This window comes from Octodon degus, unplaced genomic scaffold, assembly GCF_000260255.1.
Source record: "Octodon degus isolate 3935 unplaced genomic scaffold, OctDeg1.0 scaffold00024, whole genome shotgun sequence".
In the NCBI taxonomy this organism is placed as follows: Eukaryota; Metazoa; Chordata; class Mammalia; order Rodentia; family Octodontidae; genus Octodon; species Octodon degus.
In genome coordinates, this window is record NW_004524600.1 from 12,434,756 (window position 1) to 12,458,687 (window position 23,932).

The window sequence follows — 23,932 nt, forward strand, 5'->3', positions numbered from 1 at the left end:
CTCTCTCTCTCTCTCTCTCTCTCTCGCTCTCCCTCTCTCTGTCTCCATCTTTCTTTCTGTTTGTCTGTTTCTCTTCCTCTCCCTCCCTCTCTCCCTCCCTCTCCTCTTCTTAGTTTTGTTTTGTTTGAGATAAGATTCTCTCTGTAGCTCATGCTGGCTTTAAACTCACAATGTAGCTTGGCTGGGCCCAAACCTGTAATCTGCCAACGCCAACCATCTGAGTGCTGGGATTCGAGGCATGCACCCCATGCCTGCCTAGCTCTCCATTGTTAATGATAGAAATATATTGGTTGTGTAATTCAAATTGCTATTATCTTTTTTATATACTTCAGGGTTTGGTGTTCTAATCTTTGGATAGGACTTTCGCACCTCTATAATCATCAAACTCTATATTCCTTTCATGTAAGGTTCTCGCTGGGGTTTGGCATCAGAGTTATGCTCAGGAATCATCCCCTACCCTAACCCTAACCCTAACCCTAACCCTAACCCTAACCCTAACCCTAACCGTTTTAATCATCCCCTTCTTATTCTCTAGAAGATTTGAGTGAGATTAGTGTTATTTCTTTCCCAGATGTTCAATAATTATAGAAATTGGTTCTAGGAATAAGATGCCACCATAACAGCAGCACATTCCAAATTATGTGGCATTAACATTAGTGTGGCAGCATGAAATTGTTGGGGGGGGGGTCCCTGAAAAGATGAGAATTCATGTTACCCCAGATAGTATGTGTCCAGTTTTCAGGCAGAAAGGAAAGGAAGATATAGGTGTAGGTATAGGTATAGACATAGATGTAGATAGAGCCAAAACTCAAGAAATTTACAAGGTTAGAAGGTACAATGAGGGGGCCAGGGAGATGGTTTAGTAGAATAAGCACTTCCCTGGCAAGCACAAGGGCCTGAGTTCAATCCCAGGTTCTGAAAAAAAAAAAAAAAAACTGATTCACATTTTTAACTAGTAAAGAAAAAACTGAGAAGGCTTTTGAGGAACAAATGCTGTGCCTGGTAGCAAGGACCAAGTCAAGAGTATAGTTGAAACGCCATTGTTAACACCTCTGAATGGAACAAAGTGACACTCAGAAAATACTGGCAGGGCCAGGTATGATGGCACACTCCTGTAATCTCAGAACTCAGGAACTGGGGCATTGCTGTGATTTCAAGGCCAGCCTAGGCTACAAAGTGAGTTCAAGGCCAGCCTGAACTGCGTAGCAGAACTCTGTCTTGAAAGAAAGAAAAGAAAAGAAAAGAAAAGAAAAGAAAAGAAAAGAAAAGAAAAGAAAGAAAAGAAAAGAAAAGAAAAGAAAAGAAATTAATTATTGTTGGTTGGAAATATGTCAGGGAAGAGTAATTTAGGGTTTGGCTCTTCCTAAGGAAGCCTGATAAATTCAAAACACCTGCCATTAACTTTAGAGCAAGAGAGGAAATGTCTCTAAACAACTGTAGTACACAGCACTGCTTAGCATCACATAAATAGCTTGGGATATGTTAATGATAAAATGAGACTGCTGAAGTATTCCTAGCATGACCTTAAAGCAAATGTGATATTTTTGAGAGTGAAAATAGGTTTTTCACCCTTTGTAGTAGGACTGCTGTTGATAATCTACCCCTTTAAATGTGGGTTTACTTATTGGAGTTGTCCTTTCTCTGAGTGGAGTTACACATATGATGTGTAGGGGCAGAGGCCACGGGACTGTCTTCGTAGTTCAAAGGTCCGTGGATCAAGAGTTGCTGCGTGTGGGCCTAGAGACACTGGTGAGCCATTCGCGTCTCCTGAGCTCTGTGCAGGAGAAATGCATGGGGTGAAATTTTGGGGTTGTCTTCCTTAAAAGGCAGGCAGATGTGTTCTGAAAATAGGAAAGGAATGAGGCTGACTGCAAGGGTGAACTGAAGGGTCTGAGAAAATGCGACCAAGCACACCATGGCATGCCACGCTCACTCCCTGGCCCCCAGGGCACTCTGGGAACAGAGGGTGCTCAAAGCTTTCTCTCTCCCTTACCTGAGGATGAGCCCCACTCAACAGCTCATCTGTCCTGGGAATCCTACCAACCAGGAAGCTTACACCATGACTTACAGTATGTCCAGACAAATCACCTAGTCTCTGAGCACCAGCCCAACACAGCTTTTATCACCTGAGAGATTATTTAATCTTATTTAATCCCAATAAGAAAAAAACTACTCTCCTTTCCCCACACATTCTTACCTCTTGTGTGGCCAGCGCCTCTCAGAAACCCCAGGCTCTATTCGCTTTTGCAGCTCAGCATGCTTTCATCATCTGGTCGCTCTCCAATTCTCAGGTTTTGGGGGCCTCCAGTGCACCTCCATGGAGTTCATATGCTTTTTCTCCTGTTAAACTGCTGTAATCTGTGGCCCGGCCAAAGAACCTAGGAGAGTAACAAGAAGCCATGTTGCTCCCTGGTGCTCTTGTAGAAAACACTCTCCCTGTACGAGTGATCGGATACAGCAAGTTGCTTTTAACTAATAGAATGAAGCAAAATAGAGGGGCTGTCACTTCTGAGGTGAGGTTACAGAGAGGCCGTGGCTGCCTTCCGTGCACACATCTTCCGCTGGCTCACTCTCACAGAAGCTGGGGAGCAGCTGCGGGGTAAGGAAGGCGGGGGAGGCCTGAAGCCCAGCAGCTCATGGCAGCCTGAGTGCCCCTGGCAGCCACGAGTGACCCTCAAAGCCTTCAGATGAGACTGCAGCTCTGCCCAGTCAACACTGAACTGTAGCCTTTCAAGGCACCTTAATGTAGAAACACCTGTTACAGATTCCAGGGCACAGGCCCCCCCGCCCCCAGTTCCTGTGATTGAGTCCTAATTCTCCATGAAATTGCTTTTGGAGGTGGAGCCTATAAAAGGCTAAGGGAGGACCTAGGGTAGGGTCTTAATATGATGGGACTGATGTCCTCACAATAAGAAGAGACGCCAAAAATAGAAGAAAGGCCTCATGAGCTCGCTGCAGGGAGGTGGCCGTCGATGGCCAGGAGAGCAGCGTGGATGACAGTGTTGGCCTTGACCTCCCAGCATCCAATGCTGTGAGAAGATGAATTTCCGTTGTGTAGGTCACCCAGTCTGCGATATTTTGTTTTGTATTTATTTATTTATTATTATTATTGTATTTTAGGGAAGGGTCTACAGGGTGTTCAGGGTCTCACTACTAGATCAGACTCATAGTGATCTGCCTGTTTACAGCCTCCCACGAGCTGGGATCACAGGTGTGTGCCACCACGCCCAGTCTCATTTGCTGTCTCACTGCACCCCAGAGGAGGAGCCAGCACTGTAGGCCTGGGGATCGAACCTCCAGCCCTTACACCTGCTTGCAGGTACTATAATCCATTCAGCTATTTGGCCAGCCCTATATTTTGTTTTGGTAGTTCTGGAAAACTAAGCTGTACCTAGATTTTCATCCCTCAGAAACTTTGAGATAATAATGTTTACTGGCTTTGAGCTATTAAATTTGAAGGAATTTGTTATGCAGCAGCAGGTAAGTAATGCATTAGCCCAGTTATTTTTCTATATCCTCTTTGACTTTTGTCTTTAAAAGAGAGACTGGGAGAGCACTCTCCCTGAACACTTCAAATTCTTGCTTTTGCTGGAAAATGAAGTTAGGTCACGGGCTGGTAGAGCACTTGTCTAGAATAGGCAAGGCCTTGGGTCTGAGCCCTAGCACTCCCATGCCCCCCAGCTCAACAACAAAAATCCAAAACCAGGATTATGACAGTTTCTGAGTCACTGATAGTACTTCTTGAGACATTATGATTTTCTATTTTCCTTGCAAAGTGAAAAATAACTGTTATTCAGTTACTTTTTGGATGCAAGCTCGACAAATATTAACTACAATGAATTGGAGTTCATAGAGTGTACATTTGCATAGCTTATCATATATTATAATTCTATGTATCACATATCTATATTGTACACATAAATAAATTATTATAATTCTATAATTCCTATAGAGACAACATTAATATATTGCTTCTAAGTTATCTTAATTATATATTTATTAAAATGAACTTGTAGTTTCTAGAAGTAGATGAAGATTATTTGCTGAGATGTCAGGTGGGAATTCCTCACGCAAAAGCCTGGAAATGGACAGCTTCCACAGAAGGTTCAGCGCCTGGACGCCCTTCAGCAACATGCCTTTGAACAGACAGGTGAATTACGTGCTCTGCAATGAAATGCGTTTGATTCCTACAGTTAATTTTACCATGATATGTTGAGTCTAGTGTTATTATATTTATGAAATAAAAATCATCTAAAGAATGTAGTTTTGGGGTCAGTTTAAACAAAAATAAATCTAGTTTCCTCTGCCCCAAGAGAGCCTCTTCTCACCCTACCATAGCTGTACCTTCCTAGAGACTCCGCATCCACCTTGCTGCTCAGCCTGGAGCTCTGGGGACACGACTGAGATGCCCAGACACATGGCAGCTGGGAGGAACACACTTAGGGGTGGGGATGTTCATCAAAGTTTCTCTGTGTCTCTTCAATCCTCTGTCCCCTTCTGTTCCACATTCCATGGGCCTGGGTATGCCCACTTCCCTCAAAGGTAGTTCAGGAAGAAGCCACTGACTGGTGAGGGGCAGCCTTGCCCTGCGTCATGGAATGAGGAGCATCCCCAGCGCTCATGCAGCTTTAGTTTCCTTCACAAGGGAGTGGACAGGGCTAAAGTCTGAGCTACCCTAAAGACAGTTTGTCTAGGGGACCCTGGTGACACACCTAGCAGTGGCATTTTGTAGTATTATTAGCTTTTAGTTTAAAAAAATTTTTTTTTTGTGGGACACGGGATCAAACTCAGGACCCTGCGCTTGCCAGGCAAGGGCTTATTCTACTGAGCTATCTCCCTGGCCCAAGCTTTTAGTTTTGTGGGTGTCGTAAAGCCCTGGGCCTGTGGGTTAGTAAAGTCAAGCCTACCTGAAGTGGTCCCATTTCCACAATTAAATGAGTGTAGCCTGTATGTGTCCTCAACACAAAACATATGGAATCTGTTTCCCTAAGCAACCTTAGTCTAGGTAGAAACTAGAGCTGGGAATTACTGCCTTTGTACCCCCAAGGCCTTCCTAGGGCCCCTCTGTAATTGCATCCCGCCGGCCTTCCCACCAGCCCACCTGACAGGCCCCATCCTGTCTGCAGCCCTGGGTACAAACGGTTTAAGGTGAAAGGAGAACCCCTCAACATACGCAAGAATGCTCTGTAAAGTGTAATGTGCTATGCTAATATTAACTGGAGGTTGTTCATGGATTGTCTAAGGATTGCTTAGCAACTGAGAATATATGAAACTGTACTGGAAATTCTCGTTTCCCTCACTTCCAGCTCTTTCAGGAAAGAGTTGCCCTTATAAGTCATTGGTTTGACCTCTGGACCAACAAGCAGCGCCAAGAATTCTTAGTCACAATTTTTTTACGATGCACTAAATCACAATTAAGGTAAACGCAGCCTCTTGTTATAATGATCATTGTTTCTTAAAGAAAGCAAAATATAGTGAAATGTTTTACAGCCTTAAAAGGCCTCTCTCTTTCCTCTCTCTCCTTCCCTCCCACCCTTCTTTTCTTTCTTCCTTCCTTTGCTAGAGAAAAATGAAGCAACTAATATTTTAAGGTTTTTAAGTAGATTCATCGAGTGCCTGCCTCCTTTTTTTTCTTTTAGAATCATATGATTTCATTCAGCAATGTACTTCAAGCATTAGTATGGTATATAACAGAAAGTTCTAGAATGGTATGTACAGGGGTTCGGGATATGTTGTCAATTAGTGAAAAAATGACAAGATTAGGTGAGATTTTCTCCAGAGTTTTCTAGCTGCTTGGCTTCTCCTTGACACTACAATGGAGCCCAAGGTAGGGGGTGGAAATCTTCACATCGTTGTGAGGCTGTTATGTGTTTGAAGAAACATCTCTGTGGCTTTAGCCAGTGAATTTTGTGTGTGTGTGTGTGTGTGTGTGTGTGTGTGTGTGTGTAACCAGGGATTGAACTCAGGGCCTTGGGCTTGTCAGGGAAGCGCTTATTCCACTGAGCCATCTCCCCGGCCCCTAGTCAGTGAATTTTTTTTTTTTAAAGATTTATTTATTTATTTATTATTTATTTATTTAGTGTGTGTGTGGCCAGCTCAGCCCACCAGGGGGCAGGGCTGGCTGGCATGTGGTGCTGGGGGATTGAACCAAGGTCCCTGTGTTTTGCTTAGCTTAGCTTGTTCTAAGTAGGTGCCTTAGACCACTGAGCCATCTCACCAGCCCCTAGTCAGTGAATTTTTAACACTCTCCTGGTTTATTAAATTCTCCTTGGAAATCAGACAGATGATATAGTCCAAATGGATATCTGACATATGAGTAGACACCGTGTAAATAAATACCTGACAAGTGACAACAGTAGCAACCTCTAGTGAGGGATATGGGTAAGACTCAGCCACTGCCAATGCCCACCAGTGGGTCCCTGCCCTCATTCTCCTTCCCTTGTGGTATGCCTGTAATTTACCTGAAAATACTTGAGCATCGATTGTGTGATACTTGTTATTGGAATCATATCCAGGGGTAATTCATGTTCTGATCAGGAATTAATATGCTAGGAGTCCTTCATTCACTCTAGTTTGGAAAGGTCACAATACCTCAGTTAGCATGAAAAACTTTGATAATCAGCAAAGCAAATATCTGACATCAATTATTATCAGAACGGCCAGTGGCTTGTTATTTTTTTTTTCCATAATTTTATTGAGAAACAAATAGCAAGGAGACAGTTTCAAACTAAGTTGGTAGGACAATTTCAATACTTAACACATTGTATACATTCTTCCTAGTGGTTAATTGCTGTACAAGATGCAGACCTGATATCCTATTTACAAACACCATTAGAACAAATCCCCCTATTCATAGTGGCTTGTTATTGAGCCATCTAAAAGTTTGAAACAGTCTCTCTCTTTCTGGTGTTCAAGATGTCTGGACTGACACAATATTCCAGAGAGCCCTTCAGGGTGTCTGGACTTGAAGAATCTAGTGGGGCTGGTAGTGGTCCTGTAAGGTAGGTTTCCTGAGTTTCATCCCCAAGAAAATGACCTTGGGTCAGACTTGGGGATTTCTGGTGGCCAGAGGTCAACAATGAGTGTAGTAACAGGACGCTGCTTCTGGAGATTTATCCTTTCTCAATCCAACAAGTCTCTCACCAAGAGGCCAAAGAGCAAGGACTTCTTCCAGGCTGAAGAGGGCACTCCGGGAAGGTACTTGAGCTTATTCACTAATGTTTGTTTGTGAGCACCTACAACATCATTTGGTGTTAGTTGTTTCACTATTACCCTATGGAGAGATTTATCCATTGGATTTCTTGGGCAGCTACCAAAAAGGATCTAAGAGTTGTGCATGATCCAGTTTGCAACCTGCACTGTACTGCTCCTTCCACTTCTTCCTGCCCTTCTCATCTGATCAGTCATTTCTGCTCTCCTACTCCATTGGTGTGTTCCTCTTCTATCTGTGGGCACTCAGCTGATGTTAACTGACTTTCCTGGGAAGATTCGCTAGGAGACAGAGAGTTTTCTCGCTGCTAACGCATCTTACAAGAGAGTAGGCCCTTTGGTTAATGGCTGAAAGTCAGGAGGAAAGGACATTTTATGGTAGTCATTTGCTCTGTTTCTTTTACTCCAACCTTGAAGCTTGCAAGATAAGAAAACAATGGCCCAAAGCCAACACCCATAATCACTTTGCACACCAGGCTCTAGTTTCATGTGTCACAAAGCAATTTCAGTTGTAACCACCGGAGGTCATTAGAGCGCTTGCGTCTATTTTGAGGCGGCTTAACACTAGGCCTGACAGATTGTCCTGGGAAATTACATCCTGTGTCTGGTACCTGAATTCTTCCTTCTTTCAGACAAGAATGTGGAACTAACCTGCTCAGTGAAATGCTGCTGTTGTATGGTCTTACCTGGGGAAGCTGCCAGTGCCTTTTTTGGTATCTAGATTGGGTATCCTAAATCTATCTTTAATTTTTAGTGATGGCTTTGTTGTTATCAATTAATTCCCCAACATCTGAGTTGTCCTTTGGTGTTAGTTGTTTCACTATTACCCTATAGAGAGATTTATCCATTGGATTTCTTGGCCTTCAAGAGATGCTTATTTATTCTATTTATTAAGTTTATTCACAGTTGCAGGGGAAGAAAGACTACTGGAATAAAAAGCTTACTGAACGACATGATAAAAAGTGTCGAATCTTCCAACCTTGAAGCTTGCAAGATAAGAAAACAATGGCCCAAAGCCCATACATTTTTCATAGTAGAGTGGCCCTTGCTTTATTGTATTTGGTACAGGGGTCTACAGGGTCTCACTACACAGATCAGGCTCGTAGTGATCCTCCTGTTTTCAGCCTCCCAAGCGCACGCCACCACGCCCAGTCTCAGTCGCACTCTCAGTGCACCCCACACCACGACAAGGATCGAATCCCAGGCGCTGCATCTGCCTAAGCAGGCACTTTAATCCTCTGAGCTATCTGGCCTGTTCCTGGCCCTTGCTTTATAACTTGCAAATATTTTCACTAGATAATTACATTTATAAACATGGTATTTCAATATTTGTGGGGAAGATGACATCACAATTTTCTTAAATGTTTCTTCTTAATCTCTAAGACATATTAAATATCTAAGACATTTTTACTCTTCTAATAAATATTCCATAAATGACCTTGGGTCAGTCTGGGAGACTTCTGGTGGCCCAAGGCCAGCAATGGGGCTGTTAACAGAATCCTGCTTCCAGAGCTTTGTCCTTTCTTAAAGATCAATTAAAGTTTACGATGCTCTTAAATGGCATTTTGCGATATCTAAGACATTTTTCAGAGGACATAGGAGCCCTTAAGGTGGCATGGCTGTAGGCACGGACAGTTTTCAAAGGCTCTGCTTCTGATGCCACGTGGCAACTTAAATGGCACCTGTCCTGGGACGCCCTCCACACCGAGCGGTCGCCTCCTGCCGTCCGTCATCCTGGCCGGCTCTTCCGGAGGTCATGCTCCTGCCAACATGGAAAGGTTCCCATTGGCGTCTTGATGGGCTTGACCTTTCGTAGGCCTTCTTAAAGGAAACTGGGCTGTTTGTTTCTGTCACACTTGGCACAACCTAGGAGGAGTTTCAATCCAGCTTCTGGCCCCACCGGTGGGACCGGTTTGAAATTGCTTCTGCTCAGCAGCCCAGGTGCTGCTCGCAAAGGCCCGGCAGAGCTGTTGAGGCTTGCAGCTTTCCTGAAGGGGCAGCGCTCACGCAGCTGCATTCTCAGGCTGAGCAGACAGACGCATGCGTGCCTGTGTGCGTGCGTGCCTGTGTGCGTGCGTGCCTGTGCGCGTGCGTGCCTTGCGCGTGCGTGCCTACGTGCAGTGTCTGGAGAGAGGAGTTACGAGCTGCCCGCAAGGGCCGCGTTCCTATCCTTTGTCTCCCTTGGAGCGGCCAGGGGTCGGGGTGAAGCTCAGAAAAGTGTACTGACCCACATCTACGGAAGAGGGAAGCCCACCCGGTGCCTTGGTCCCCTCAGCCCGCTTCCCACAGCCCCTGGAGGGTGACTGAGGAGACCCTTCGTGGTCTTCTGAGGAAATCGGAGGTGTGAAGATGGACAAGATACGGAAGAATAAAATCATTTAGTGATAACTTGTCAAAATGCAGAGGTAGGCTGTTTAGTGGAGATAGGAATGGGGCCCACAGCGTGGGATTTGCGTTAGGGTGGACGACGGGCGTCAAGTCTCGCTTAACACAGAATTTGGCCTTCTGTCGTGCGTGGCACATGTAGGGCAACTCATTTGCTCTTCATGTCAGTGGCATTAACTCTCAACACCGCACAAGCGAGGAGAAATTTATGGGAAGAAAAAAAAAGAGGAAAAATTTATGGCCAAGGAACAGAGGGGCATGTGTGGCAGTGGATGGAAGATTATTAAGAGGAAGTATCAGGAGCAAAAGGGAGTTCTATCTAAAGCAACCAGGCAGGATTCTTGCTGGAGACAGGCCAGGGTAGTCACACATCCCCTGGAGGCTGGTGAGGGATAAAGAATGTGATCTGATGTGAGGTCAGATATAAGGGGTTATGGAGTCCCAAGAAAATAATTTGGCAGTGCTCTGGGTTGAAACTGAATTTGACAAGGAAGTATGCAGATAGGCCTAGGAGGAAGGCTCAGGAGCTTAGCTAAGGTTAGGTTAGGTAGAAGTTCTTTGACAGAGCAGAAAGGGCAGTATTCAAAGATAAACTGTATGTTTGTGTCTTAGTCACTTTTTTGTCATTGGGACAAAATATCTTGAGTCCCAAAACTTAAAGGACGAGAGGTTTACTTCGGCTCATAATTTCAGAAGTCTCAGCCCATGTCTGACAGGCTTGAACCCAAAAATGGACGGCAGAGGGGTCTAGCTGAGGAAAGCTGCTGGCCTCATGGTGACTCAGAAGCAGAGTGAGCGGAGAGGGGCCAGGCAGGAAGATGAAGCCTTCAGGTCCTGCCTGCCAAGTGACTCACTTCCAACCAGGCCCCTGCTCCTAACAGCAAGCCAGCTGTGGGCCCCGTAGTCACCTTCCCTGCTGGCCATTTTCCAAAACATATAAACCATAACAACATGCATCTGAACAGCTATTTTCTAAATATTCAAAGCACTGTTTAGGGTCATTTGAACACTTTCTTTTCCTCAGCCCAGCATTCTAGAGACACTCTTTCCTTGACAGTTCAGTCGGTGATAGACAAATACATACTAGGCCCATTGCTAGTTGGGGTAGCTTAAGGGGTGAATGAAGCTAAAAAAAGGAAAATCCTTTAATTTAAATTTTTATTAGTATATGTTTGCAGTAATAATGATTACACTCATTGTGAGGAGCTGGTGCATGTAGATAACACATCTCAGTTATTTTTATGTTTCTCCCCCTCCTTTCAATCCCCTTCCCATTAACAGCAGATCCATCTGCCTGCTTCCTGTTACCTGTCTAAAAAGGAAAATTCTTACTTTAAAAAGAAAAAAGAAACCAAAAACAAAGCTGTTTTGTTGAGTGGGGTAGGGCCTGAAGCACAAGGGGCCAAGGGAAGGTCATTGGCCAGCACTGGGCAAAGACCTTGCGCCTGACCTTCTCACTTCCTATTTTGTAAGTGGTGCTGCTTTCCGGTGGTCCTGCTTAGCATCTCTTTTTAGCACTTTGCACCAGTGGACATGATACATACCTTACTAGAATGTAGGCTCTATGGACGCTAGACCTGGTTGTCTCCAACACTTATAAGTAATTCAGGGGCATGGTAGCCACTCAATAAATGCTTGCTGAATGAATGCAGGTATCTGAAGAACTCTCATTTACAACATGGCAAAAGACAGATCAGAAAAATTTCATAGCCTTTTAGGAGGGAGGAATTTTTCAAAATATTCAAAGTTTTAGAATACAAGAAATCCCCGGTTCTGGAAAAAAAAAAAAAAAGAATACACTAGAGTACTAACACTTTAGTACGTTGAAGACTTTTTCACTATTTCACTAACATCGCTATAAAACAATTCCAAAAGCAAATGCTTAGAAATAAGTCCCAACTTATCAGACCACAGTATTGCAAGGGCTGTTGTTTCATGCTGTATCATATGTTCTTTTTTGTTTTATGGTGTTCCCCCACACACACATACAAGATTCACAGAGTATTCACTGGAAGATTGAGACAAGGTCTTCAGAAACCATTTGCTTCTATTCTGTATCCAGCAGTCTTTTTAGGAAACATGCAAGGAGGGCACAAAAGCAGAATCAGGAAGTGGCTGCTGTGAGACCTGAATGGGTGTGGTGGGCCTTGGAAACAGACACAGCAGTTGGCCTGCAGTATGCATACAGGGACAGCTGTGGGCATCCCTCTGACCTCTCTAGTTATTCTTGTGAATTCATGGTCAGAATTTTTGTCAAGTTAGAGAGAGAGAGAGAGAGAGAGAGAGAGAGAGAGAGAGAGAGAGAGCGCGCACAGGAGAGGGCCAGTCAGTCAAATGGAATGCCTAAGCATTCCTACCAGTTTAAGAAGAAAGAAAGAATCTACTGACTTATGATTGGATTGTCTGGCTCCAGGCTGGGCTAGATCCTTAGACTTAAAGAAGGCTGCCTGTCTTCTCTCTCAGCTCTGCTTTCTCTCTGCAAAGTGCATAAAGCTAAAAAGGTAAGTGCAAGACCCGTATAAAGAAAATTACAAACTTGTAAAGAGCCGGGCCTGGTGGTGTGTGCCTGTAATCCCAGCACTCAGGGAAACTGAGGAAAGAGGATGATAAGTTCAAACTCAAACCAGGCAACTTAATGACTGTCTCAAAATCAAAAATGAAGAAAGATACAGGGATTTAGTTCAGTGTGAGGACCCTGGGTTCACTCCCCAGTACTACAGCAAACCAAACCAAACCCTAGGTACGTAGGTGTGGTGTGCCTAAAGATGGCAGTCTTTTCCAAACTAATCCTCAAATTCAATTCCATCCTGGTATGGATCCCCAAATAGGATTTCTTTTTTCTTTTTGAGAGAGCGTCTCGTAGTGCAGTTCAGGCTGGTCTTGAGCTCACTTTGTAGCCCAGGCCACTCTTGAACTCACAACAGTCCTCCTGCCTCAGCCTCCCAAATGCTGGGATTACAGGTGTGTGACACCCTACCTGGCCCAGATAGGATTTTCTTATGAACTTTGAAAAACTGATTCTAAAGCTAATCTGAGCTAGCTGTGATGGTGCACATCTGTAATTCCAGCTCAGGGGAATGAAACAGAATCACCAGTTCAAGATCAGCCTGGGCTTTAGAGTGACACTGTCTTAAAAACAAAACAAAACAAAAAAAAAAAAAAAACTCAAACCAAACCCAAACAAAACAAATAAAGCTAATCTGGGAAACAAAATTGATAACAATGGCTATGAGAAAGTTTGAAGCAGAGTTTTACTACCACAAGCATACTAAAACCACTTTACATGCAACCCTGGTAGTGTCTCCATTTTAAGGGAGGGCAGGACTCAGATCAGCAAGGGCTCTAGAGAAAAGAAGTGGGAGTAGGGCGGCTCACCAGCCCTTCCACATTCCTCTCCTCCTCCTTGTTTGCGCCTCAACTGTTACCTGCCTCAGGTGTGGCTGGTCACCCTGGCCTTCCAGGGTTACTCTGTAGTGGACTGAATTCATCTTGATAATTGTGTCCCTGTGCATGTCTAGTTGCCAAAAAGACCTCAGGAGCGGCCACTAGTGAGGTTTTGGAGAGTTCTTCAACTTCAAAGGGGCACTCAGGAAACCCATGAGGGTGAAGCCCTCCATCACCAGGCTGGCTTTTGGTCTCTTTTGTTGGGATCAGTGCTCCCAGCTGTTAACTGTTTGAAAACTGTTTCAGGAGACAAGAGCAAGGATCAAAGCTCAAAGGACAGGAAAGTGAAAACATGGAAAATCCTTGGCATAGATGACACACTGAGTCCTTACATTTAGCAACTCTGAAGCAGCCCTGATTTTCCTTATTGTTTGAGAAAAGGGAAAGGAAGCAAAATCGGTTTTAAAATGATCCCAAAGAGTCATTTCTTAAACAGTCACTTCTCTGGCCATCTCAGCTCTCCAGAATGGAGCTGTGAGCCAGGAAGGAAAACAGAAAGTGGTCAGCAGTCAAATAGGGGTAAGGGAGCCCTAAGACTCTGAGGCAGGGTCCAAACCTTAGCTACCTTGGGGCTCTCCACAGTAAGTGGAAAAGGCCTCCCAAGGGCTCTGCACCCCACCACCTGTGGAGTCGGTGCTTTGGACTAAACTTCAGCATCACCATCAAGCTCTGCTTTGCTGCCTCTTCCTGTTGGCCCTGGGAAGTAAAGGTCATGGGTGTGGAGGAGGTGTGGCCACCAGAATGACTCAGCCCAGTTGCCATAGGGGCTTTGGTTCACCACACCTGGGATGTGGCTGAGGAAGCTCTTTTTTTTTTTTTTTTCCTTTAATTTTTATTAGGAGGCTCTTCTTGTCTAGTCCCTCAGGGAACATGGTAGACAGCCAAGGATGGCACCTAGGGGTGACCTGACGGTGCTGGGCTTCTTCCCTCTCTTGAAAGACATGAGCACTGACTACACGAGCTGCCCCATCCCTTCCCTTCTTAAAGCAATGAAAGAAACACAGTTGTTGGCCCAGGCTCTGTAAATGTCTCCTCCACCTCACCTATATTACTACTTAGGGGTTTTAGAATATGTTTTACTCTAGTTGACCCTAAAATTGACATAAATAATTATGGAAACATTTCTCTCACATAACTGAAAGATCCAGAGATAGATCTGCTGTAACTGAAGCTTTTTCCAATAGTTCAATAGAAAAAACAACTGACCCCTTTCTCTCTCTCCTTCCCTCCCTCCCTCCCCCTTCCTCCCACCCTCACTCCCTCCTTCCTCCATCTCCAGCTATCATGGTTTCATTTTTATGTCTCCTCAGATACACCCCAGAGGGGGAGACATAAAAATGTTTAGGCTTTATTCTGATTGGCTGGTTTGGGTCTGTGCCAACTTCTGATCAATTGTGGTGGTCAGGAGATCGACCCACATGAATCTGCATTCATCGTGTGCCTTTTAGAGCTAGGGACGGATCCACGTGGATTCCCAAATAGAAAGTAAAGCACCTAAAGAGGGGTAAGTAAAGGAGGGGTGGTGAACGTTAAAGTTTCTTCATTTAGCAAATTTGACTGAGCACCTACCACGGACAAGATCACTTCTGGGTACATGAGATTTAATGGTGAACAGCATATAAAAATTCCTGCTTATTATATTTAATAGTTTAATGGAATAAAATCTATCTTAAAATAGAAAAACAGGCATATCCATGCATCTCACTGGATGTTTGATGTAAAAAGTAGCATTTTTAAAGTGTTTCCCACGTCCTCGATGTTAGAACAGTATGGTAGCTGACCAGGGCCTTAGAAGGTTCCTGCCTCAACTTCTGGAACTGGACATCACTGTGCATGGCAAGGGAACTTTGCAGATGTGACTGAGTGTAAACTCTTGAATTGGGGAGATTACTTTAGATTACCTGGGTGCCCACAGTGCAGACATGGGGTCCTTCTGAGAGAGATGCAGGAGTCTGAGTCACAGAAGAAGGTGTTGTGCTGATAGGCACAGAGGGAGAGGTGGAGGGCTCTGTGTTAAGTGACAAAGGAAGAGAAATGGGACATACCTAGTCCCAAGAGTCAAGGAAGGAATCCTGAACAGGTGACATTTGTGCTGGAGTCTGAAGGCTGTATAGGAGTTGGACAAGCAGGACTTGGAGGAGAGGAAAATGTGCAAGAAGGTGGACCATTGGCTAGTCAATCTCCTCGCTCTGTTTCATTCCAGAGCTGGGACTTGAACCCAGGACCTTAGGCATACTACCTAAGTGCTCTACCTCTGAGCCATACCTCTAGTCCTGCCTAGTCCATTTTTAATATCAAACTTTTGTAGATATACTAGGAAATGTGGATAAGCAATGGATGAAAATACCAATCACAGCCTTTCAACTTTACACTTAAATGCATTCATATTACGATGTTTGCATCTCATTATATAAGTTATTTACACTCATTCTTGAAAAACTACTCAATCACATGTCACTCCTTCCCTAAGCCACATTTTGCTGTCTCATTCTCTAAATATTTTAGCATATGGTTCTCCAATTTCTTTAATCCCCACCCTGGTGATTATTCTGTGTGACACTGGCATTTATGTGGAAAACCTACCTCACTTCCTGCATCCTCAGTAGATCTTCTCACCCATGAAGAATTTCTGCTCCACCTTTGGGTAGCCTTTGACTCCCACCATAATCACCCTATCCAAAGCCACTGATTGTAGCAGTCCTTCCTTTGCTAATTTGCCTGTCCAGCCATCCCCACCTTGACCGCTGTTTGACTCACTGCTTTTTCCATTCCACTTGCTCCTGTGTTTTCTTCCCAGTAATTACTGATTACCCACACAGGGGTCATGGCCTCTTTCAGCCATTCACATTCCAATTCCTTCAACTCCTCTGTGTAAGACTTTCATGGAATTTGTCACATTGGCCAAAAACCTGAGCTTTTGATCAACCCAACTTTTCATTTCACCCTTAGGCCATAAGGGTTACTGGAGAAAGCCTTTTGATAATTAATTATTTTTCAACTTTATTTTCAAGCTGAATCAAAACTACACAAGCAATATAATGAACACTTATATAGCCAACACTCTTTTTTTTTTTTTTTTTGGCAGAACTGGGGATTGAACTCAAACCCTTACACTTGCCAGGCCCCAACACTCATCTTTTTTTTTTTTTTAGTTTGACAAAATTTATTGGTTATTTTAGTAAAGACATTCATCTCAGTCATTTCTCTCTCATCTTGACCTTACATTAGTATTTCATTTGGTCAAGAAAAGAGTATGTAGGAGAGGGATGTTATGTTAACAAACAGTAAAATGGAGAAACATGAGTTAAGTTTGCCTACATAAAAGTAAGTTGAAGTTAAATTCATATATCTTAATATAATTAAATCATGTAAGAACTAGTAGTTCTATATACATTTCCATTGTTTTACTTGGGGCTTAATCTAAGAACAATTTATCAGGCATATGCATAGGTTTCTTTGGAGTGACTACCTATTAAAAAAGATCAGCAAGTAACTACCACCAATAAAATAGTCTGAAGCTGCCTCCAAATTTAACATTGTAAGAGTTCTGAAGGAAATAATTGTATTATTTTTCTTTTGCCTGTGACTATGCTTTTAAAGATGTTTAACTGTCACATTAGAAAGTCCATATACAATACAAAAATACAAAACAAACAGCTTACAATACACAGATTTAAGAGTATATGTGATGAACAATTCAATAAAATGTGTTTAAAGATGCATTTTCTTTCATTTTCAGTACCTACAATATGCTTCACTGGTCAATATGTGTACACTTAAAATAAACCACATTAACTGTTCTAATAAATTCTGTAATGAATTCAATTCAAATTGGATTTAACAACTTAGTAACATAAACACATAGACAAAGTTACAGAAAATGCATCTTACTGTTTTTTTTATCTTCATACAATGTTACTTTTTTTTTTTTTTTTTTTGGTGTTTATACCTTTTAAAAAATAAAAACCAACCAAATACTTAAGCAGTATGTACATTTGAATTTTTGGTGGTGGTCTGTATTTTAAAAGAAATAGCTTCCTTATGATTTGCCTCAAGTTCTGGTGGAAATGCTTACAGGAACTAGCTAATAAACAAAAACCAAGAGAAGCACATTCAAAATACTAATTTACTTTGGTAGCAAGTGGCTGTTCTTTGAAGACTGATGAAGGTAGATAAGACTATGCAGGTGAAATGGGCTATTTCAAATACTTGATACTTCACATAAAAATTTTTTAAAAAATTGCTTTCTGTAGAAGAGCTAAGCATCTGTGTCCACTGACAGCAATGCAGTACCTAATATACGGCCACTTGAAACAAAACAAATCCCAGAGGGAAAAAAATGCTGTTTAATTTCATCTAGGTTTACTTCCAGTCAATAGCAAGCAACGCTTTCTCTCTGATACGACACTCTTCCTTTTTCTCTAAGGCTGTTCCTGGGAGCCAGTTTCGGGAGTGAAGGAGTTAGTTAATTTAGGAGTAACTGCTTGTACTTTTACACAGACAGTAACTTTTTGCCTCCCTCTTAATGTGCTAATAGTTGTGTCTAAAAAAATATGCAATTCTTAAAAAGGTACCATTTCTGATTTCTTTTATTAGCTGTAACCCTTGGAAACTAATCACATGAAAACTACAAAATTAGCAAATGTCTTGAACTCTGTATATAAAACATAAATTACCTCTAATTTCAAACTCTCACTTATTAGTGTACCACTCAATCTTAAAAAGAAAAATGAAAAAGCCAAAGTGGCTCCAAAGATATTCTTATACCATTCTTTAAAAAAGGGCACTGTTCCTTTTAAACTTTATACCCATCCCACACCTTAATTCAAAAAACATCATTTAATTGTCTTGGTCATGGACATTTCCAAGATGAGATTTTATATTTCGTTCCCGTAGCTTCTGGTTATCAGAAAACCCATACTTTCCTTTATTGAAAGAGTTTGGTCCAGCTGATGTTGGTGTATCCCTTCCAATATTCTTCATCCTCATCTTTGTTTCTGGAGGCATTTCCTCTGGTTCACTGTCTTCATCTTCATTAAAAGCTGCTGCTACTGAAAGGGTTTTGGGAGCAAGAGTTGGAAGTTTCTTTAGGCTTACTTGATCCAAGTGTGATGGATATAGCTGATGCTTTCTTTGTTGTCTGACTACCTATGGCAAATCCAAACTTGGTGATCTTTGTAGGCTTTGTTGGGAGGTCTGCAGCTTCTTCTTCAGCTGATCGCTTCTCAGCGCTGCGACTGGAACTTTCCCCTCCATTACTGGAAGAAACAGTCTTAGTTTTCACAGGTTTTTCTGCTGCTTCAGGTCCTCCGGCGGCTCCAGTTCACTTTGACTTCTCAGGCTTCTCCTCTCCCGCCTTTCGGTCCACCATTTTCCCAGCCACGGCCTCCCCTCAACGACACTCATTTTTAAGAGTGATTAATTCTGGGTTCATCTTATGTCATCAATTTCCCCCAAAGTTCCAATTCATGTGTATAATAGATTATTTTAATGCAGACTCACTTCACATATTAATACTCTAGCATATTTATTTATTTATATGTTGTCTTTTTGAGACAGGATCTTCAGGCTGGCCTTGAGCATACTTTGTAGCCTAGGTTGGTCTCCAATCTCCCAACAATTATCCCGCCTCAGCCTCCCAAGTCCTGGGATTACAGACATGCTGATCTTAGCCAAAAGGCTGAGAAGTGATTTTTGGAGGTATTATACAAGAAAGGAAGTGTTGATACTAATGATCAACCTTCTACACAATAATTTAGTTTTCTATCATCCTGACAAATAGATCATTGTAGTACTGTGTAGTATTAAGAATTTAACTATTTTTATTATGAATTGAAGCATTTTGATATGACTTAATCCATTTAGTTGTTTTCATGTTGGTGTTCACATTGTCCTATCATGGGCTGCGGAGCCTGTTCAGGTAACTCTTAAGTTCTGATATATCTTAGTAATTAATTTCAAGTAGTTCCTTTTCTTTCTGGACTGTCAAGATGTTCCGGGCTGTCTTGTCCTTTTCCTGCCTCAGACTTGGGATGGACCTTTTTCCAAGGAGCCCTGCTACCCTGTGGTGGGAAGTGGTATCTGGAGCTGAGTGTTAGAGTGCTCACAGGACCATCTGGGTTGCACATTGTTCCCAGGAATTTTTACAGGCAGCACTAGAATTTATTTATTTATTTATTTATTTTAGAGAAAGGTCTACAGGGTGTTCTGGGTCTCACTACTATATTGGACTTGAGTGAGTCACCTGTTTGCAGCCTCCTGAGAGCTGGGATTACAGGCGTGTGCCACCACACCCAGTCTCAATTGCTTTCTCAGCTGCCCAAGAGGCGGGGCTGGCACAGCAGGCCTGGGTTCCAATCCCCGGCTCCTGAGCCTGCTTGCAGGTGCTTTAATCCACTGAGCTATTTGGCAGGCCCTTAGAAAGCTTTTAAAACATTACACTGCATCATGAGTTCATGATTCCGTGTTCAGGGTGACAGGGCTTTGACTTTTTCACATTGCAGCTCTATCTCCTTTCTCTTTCACATAAAGCTTTGGGTTCCAGTGACACCAACATAATTACTCCCTTTCTATAATAGGTGCACCACCTTCTCAGAATAACAAAACTATCAGTACTACTTGGGATATAATTACTCAATTTTGTTAAATTGTTCTTTTTCAGTTCTTTTTTTTGTTTCTCAGATATAGCACATTTAGGAATGCACAAATTTCCCTGTTAAAAGTAATTCCTAACTGGTTGTGCAACTAATCCAATAAGCAGTTAGTTTTGTTTAGTTTTACTTTTGGAGTTTAGGAAATGTATTTATCAAGTCCAGTTTTGTTTTTTTTTAAAGTGTATTTGGTTGTTGCAGCGTCTCACAACTCAGCTCATACTCATAGTGATCCTCCTGCTTTCAGCCTCCCCAGTGCTGGGATTATAGGTGTACACCACGACACTGGGACTCTGGCCAGCTTAGCCCACCCTGGGGACAGGGCTGGCATGGCATGTGATGCCAAGGATCAAACCACAGTCCCTGAGCTTGCCTAAGCAGGCACTTTAGTCTGCTGAGCTATCTCGCTGGCCCCAGGTGCAATTGTTTGATGATGGTGTAAAATGCAAATCATTAGAAAAGTTAGATCTCAAAAACAAGTTATATTTAGACAAATCTGGCTTTTACCCCTGTGTTATTTTCTCTGTTCCCTCTCCCTAAATCTCTCCCACAGGAACCAGCAAGCTCTTTCTACAGTTATGCAGGATAGGTTGAGCTCCCCAACCTGAAAACCTCAAATCTGAAATTCTCCCAAATCTAAATTTTTTTGAGTGGTTTTTTTTTTGTTTTGTTTTGTTTTTTGGTGGAACCGGGGATTGAACTCAGGCCCTTATGCTTGCCAGGGAAGCACTTATTCCACTGAGCCATCTCCCCAGTCCCCTTTTCGCATGTTGATATGACACTGCAAGTGGAAAATCTCACACTGTAATACTTTGTTTATGCACAAAATTAGTTAAAATATTGTACAGAATGAGCTCTAGGTTATGTATATACAGAATATATGAAATATAAATAAATTTCATGCTTAGATGTGGGTCCCATCCCCAGGGTATCTCATTCCATACACACGAGCATTCCAAAATCTCTTAAAAATCCCAAATTCAAAACACTTCTGGTTCTAAGCATTCTGAATGAGGTAGCTTCAACCTGTAAATGTCTCGGGCTTTGTGGCCATGTGATCCCTGTCACAGACTTGCTCTGCTGCCCAAGCATGAAAGTAGACTTAGAGTTTGAGGGAGCCAAGGGCGGGTGGAGTTCCAGTGCAATCGTGCTACAGCGGGAGGCCACAAAAAACAGCTCAGGGGCTGGACAGAGTCCCTGGCCAGGCCGTACCTCCACTCCCCAGTCCCTGCTCTGCCTCTCTCTCTCTCTCTTTTTCTTTTTTCTTTCTTTCTTTCTTTCTTTCTTTCTTTCTTTCTTTCTTTTTCTTTTCTTTTTTTTTTTTTTTTTTTGTATTTTAGGGAAGGGTCTATAGGGTGTTCAGGATCTCACTACTAGATCCAACTTGTAGTGATCCACCTGTTTACAGCCTCCCAAGTGCTGGGATTACAGGTGCGCGCCACCATGCCCAGTCTCAATTGCCGTCTCAGTGCATGTTGGGGGCGGGGCCAGGGCCGACACTGCCTGCATGGCAGGCCCAGGGATTGAAGCCCTGGCCCCTGCACCTGCTTACAGGTACTTTAATCCGCTGAGCTATTTGGCCAGCCTTCATCTTATTTTACAGTGTTCTGTCATTATTACTTCATAAACCTGCATCTAAGTGATGCATTCCCATTCTAATCTTACTCCATCTCTCCGTGTCATTCAGTAATGCCCAGCCCTCCTTCCAACCACAGCCCTCACTGGCCTCCCCCACATCACAGTCCTCTCTTCTCTGTGTTGACTGCATAAAACATTCTTAACATTCTTTTAGCACAGTAAACATTAAATGCAGGCATTTTTCCAGTCCCTTTGAACCTTGCTTCTCTTTTCAGTCTATATTATTTTAGGTCTTGTTATCCATGCCTATGACTTTAACATTTCTGTACTAATGATCAAAAGATTTCTATCTGGGCTAAAGATGTGTAGCCTAGACGTCTCTGAGCTTCTAACTGTATATCTACTGTTTACTTGATATTTATTTTTGGATGTCTTGAAGACATCTCAAAATCAACCTGTTTAAAGGTTATAATTATTGCAGGCAAAACTTCATTGTTTTCTCTATTTTAGTAATTATTGTTACCAACCTCGCTGTGTCAAAAGTTAGAAACCTGATAGCTGATCATCGCTTATCCCATTACCCCAGTAGGGCTCAAATCTGTCTGGTTCTCAGCGTCTCTATCCTGTGCACCCACATGCACTGGGTCAGGATACAGTTGTCTCCGGCCTGGCCAGCAGCTGCGCCCTTCCCACTGACCTCCTGGCTACTCGGGTCTCCTTCCTCCCTGGCTGATCTCGACAGTATGTACGTGAGTGCGGCTCAGCGCTGTCTTTGCGTGCTGCTCTGTGCCGATCGCATAATGGCCCTCTTTTAACATTATTAATTTCAAAAGCTGTTCCTTTTAGCCAGGCATGGCAGCATACACCTGTAATCTTAGGCAGTTAGGAGGCAGAGGCAAAGGGTTCTGAATTGAAGGACAGTCTGGAATACATATTTCCAGGCATCAAAAAAAAAAGTTGCACCCGTTAACAGCCCGACACCAACGCGACCCCTGAGCACCCCCCCTTTCAGAGATAAGGCTCCACCACCCTTCAGCCTTGCCTCTTATAACTACTCTGTAGTTCTTTGTGTTTCAGCCAAACTCTCCTCCCTCCAGCTCCTCCAAAGCGGCCCCCACCTGTGACCTTGACTTGCCCTCTGCCCAGGCACTGCTCTACCGTCCAAGCTGCCTCTCACCCCCAGCTCCTCAGAGACACCTTCTGCACCTCTGTGCCAGCTGCTCTCCCGATTAAATGCTGCTGTAGCACCATATACTTTTAAAAGTTCTTTTTGTACCAGGAATCAAACTCAGGACCTTGCACTTGCCAGGCAGGCTGAGCTACATCCCCAACCCCAGCATGGTGTGCTTTTGCATCATAAGATTTATGGCACTTGGAACTTCACATTTCTTCGTTTGGTTTTCACTTATTGATGCTGTTTGTATAATCAGACTTTAGGTTGCATGGAAAGTAGGAACTGTGCCATTTTCTTTTCTTTCTTTGTCTCATTGTTATAACCACACAATATAAAAGGTGAGCTCATCAATGCTGGGGCACTGAATGAGCCCATAAGCCAAACTGCAGCAGACACACACACGGTGCTTTATTTCTCAAGCCATTCGAGGTCCCGTACTCCTCAGAGCAGGCTTGGTCAGACTCTACAAAAAGCTATGAATCTGCTCTGCAGGAAAACAAACAGGCACATGTATACAAAATTTGCCTGAAGTTTGAGGAAGTTCGCGCTACAAAGCTCTCATAGACAACAGTTCACGTGGTGTTCAGATTTTCATTACTATACCAGACACCTGAAGTATTCTGGGAACAGAGGTGCACCGCTTTGATCCCAGCACTTGGGAGGCTGATAGGCAGATTGCTGCCTGGCCACATAGAGAATTCAAGACCAATCTGAGGCACATAGCGAGGTCCTATCTCAAAAAAACAGAACAAACAAAAGCCCAGAGATGATCATCTTAAAAAAGGAAAGATTTATTTTGACTCACGGTTTTAGAAGCTTCCATCCATGGTGAATTAGCCTTGTTGTTTTGGGCCTATCGTGAATTGGAATATCGTAGTGGGAGCCCCTGGTGGCAGGGGCCCCTGGTGGCGGGGGCCCCTGTGGCGGGGACACCTGGTGGAGGAAGCTGCTCACCTGCTGGTGACCAGGGAGCAGAGAGAGATGGGAAGACCTAGGTCACCACTCCTTCCTTTGAGGCCCCACCCCAGTGACCTATCTTCTTCCCATTAGGCTCCACCTCTTAAAGGTCCCTCATCCCCCAGCAGCACCAAGCTGGAGACCAGGCCTTTGCCACATGGGCTGGGTGGGGCATTTCAGACCCACATTCTATCAGTGCATTGGACTAAATTACACTTTTAACTCTTACCACCATTTTAATGACATGATACTCCACATTCTAGAGTCTCTCATTGCTTAAGATTCTCATTTGTAGGGCCAGCCAAATAGCTCAGCAGATTAAAGCACCTGCAAGCAGGCACAGGGGCTGGGGCTTTGATCCCCGGGCCAGCTATGCCGGCCCTCCTCCCAGGGCACGATGAGATGGCGATTGAGACTGGGCGCGGTGGCGCATGCCTGTAATCCTAGCACTTGGGAGGCTATAAACAGACTCACTATGAGTCTAATCTAGCAGTGAGACCCTGTGGACTCTTCCCTAAAAAATAGAAAAAAAATA

The 23,932-nt window shown here is 43.4% G+C and overlaps 1 protein-coding gene and 1 pseudogene across 1 annotated transcript in view; one reads left to right on the forward strand and one right to left on the reverse strand.

The window, feature by feature from the left end:
- Positions 1-23,932, forward strand: part of Ect2l (epithelial cell transforming 2 like) — a 110,950-nt gene that overhangs the window by 6,665 nt on the left and 80,353 nt on the right. The window contains exons 3-4 of the mRNA XM_004628582.2: positions 4,017-4,150; positions 5,307-5,419. Coding sequence (XP_004628639.1) covers positions 4,049-4,150; positions 5,307-5,419 — 215 coding nt within the window. The 5' untranslated portion in view covers positions 4,017-4,048. The remainder of the gene's footprint in view (positions 1-4,016; positions 4,151-5,306; positions 5,420-23,932) is intronic.
- On the reverse strand, positions 17,878-18,409 carry LOC101586996 (annotated as a pseudogene).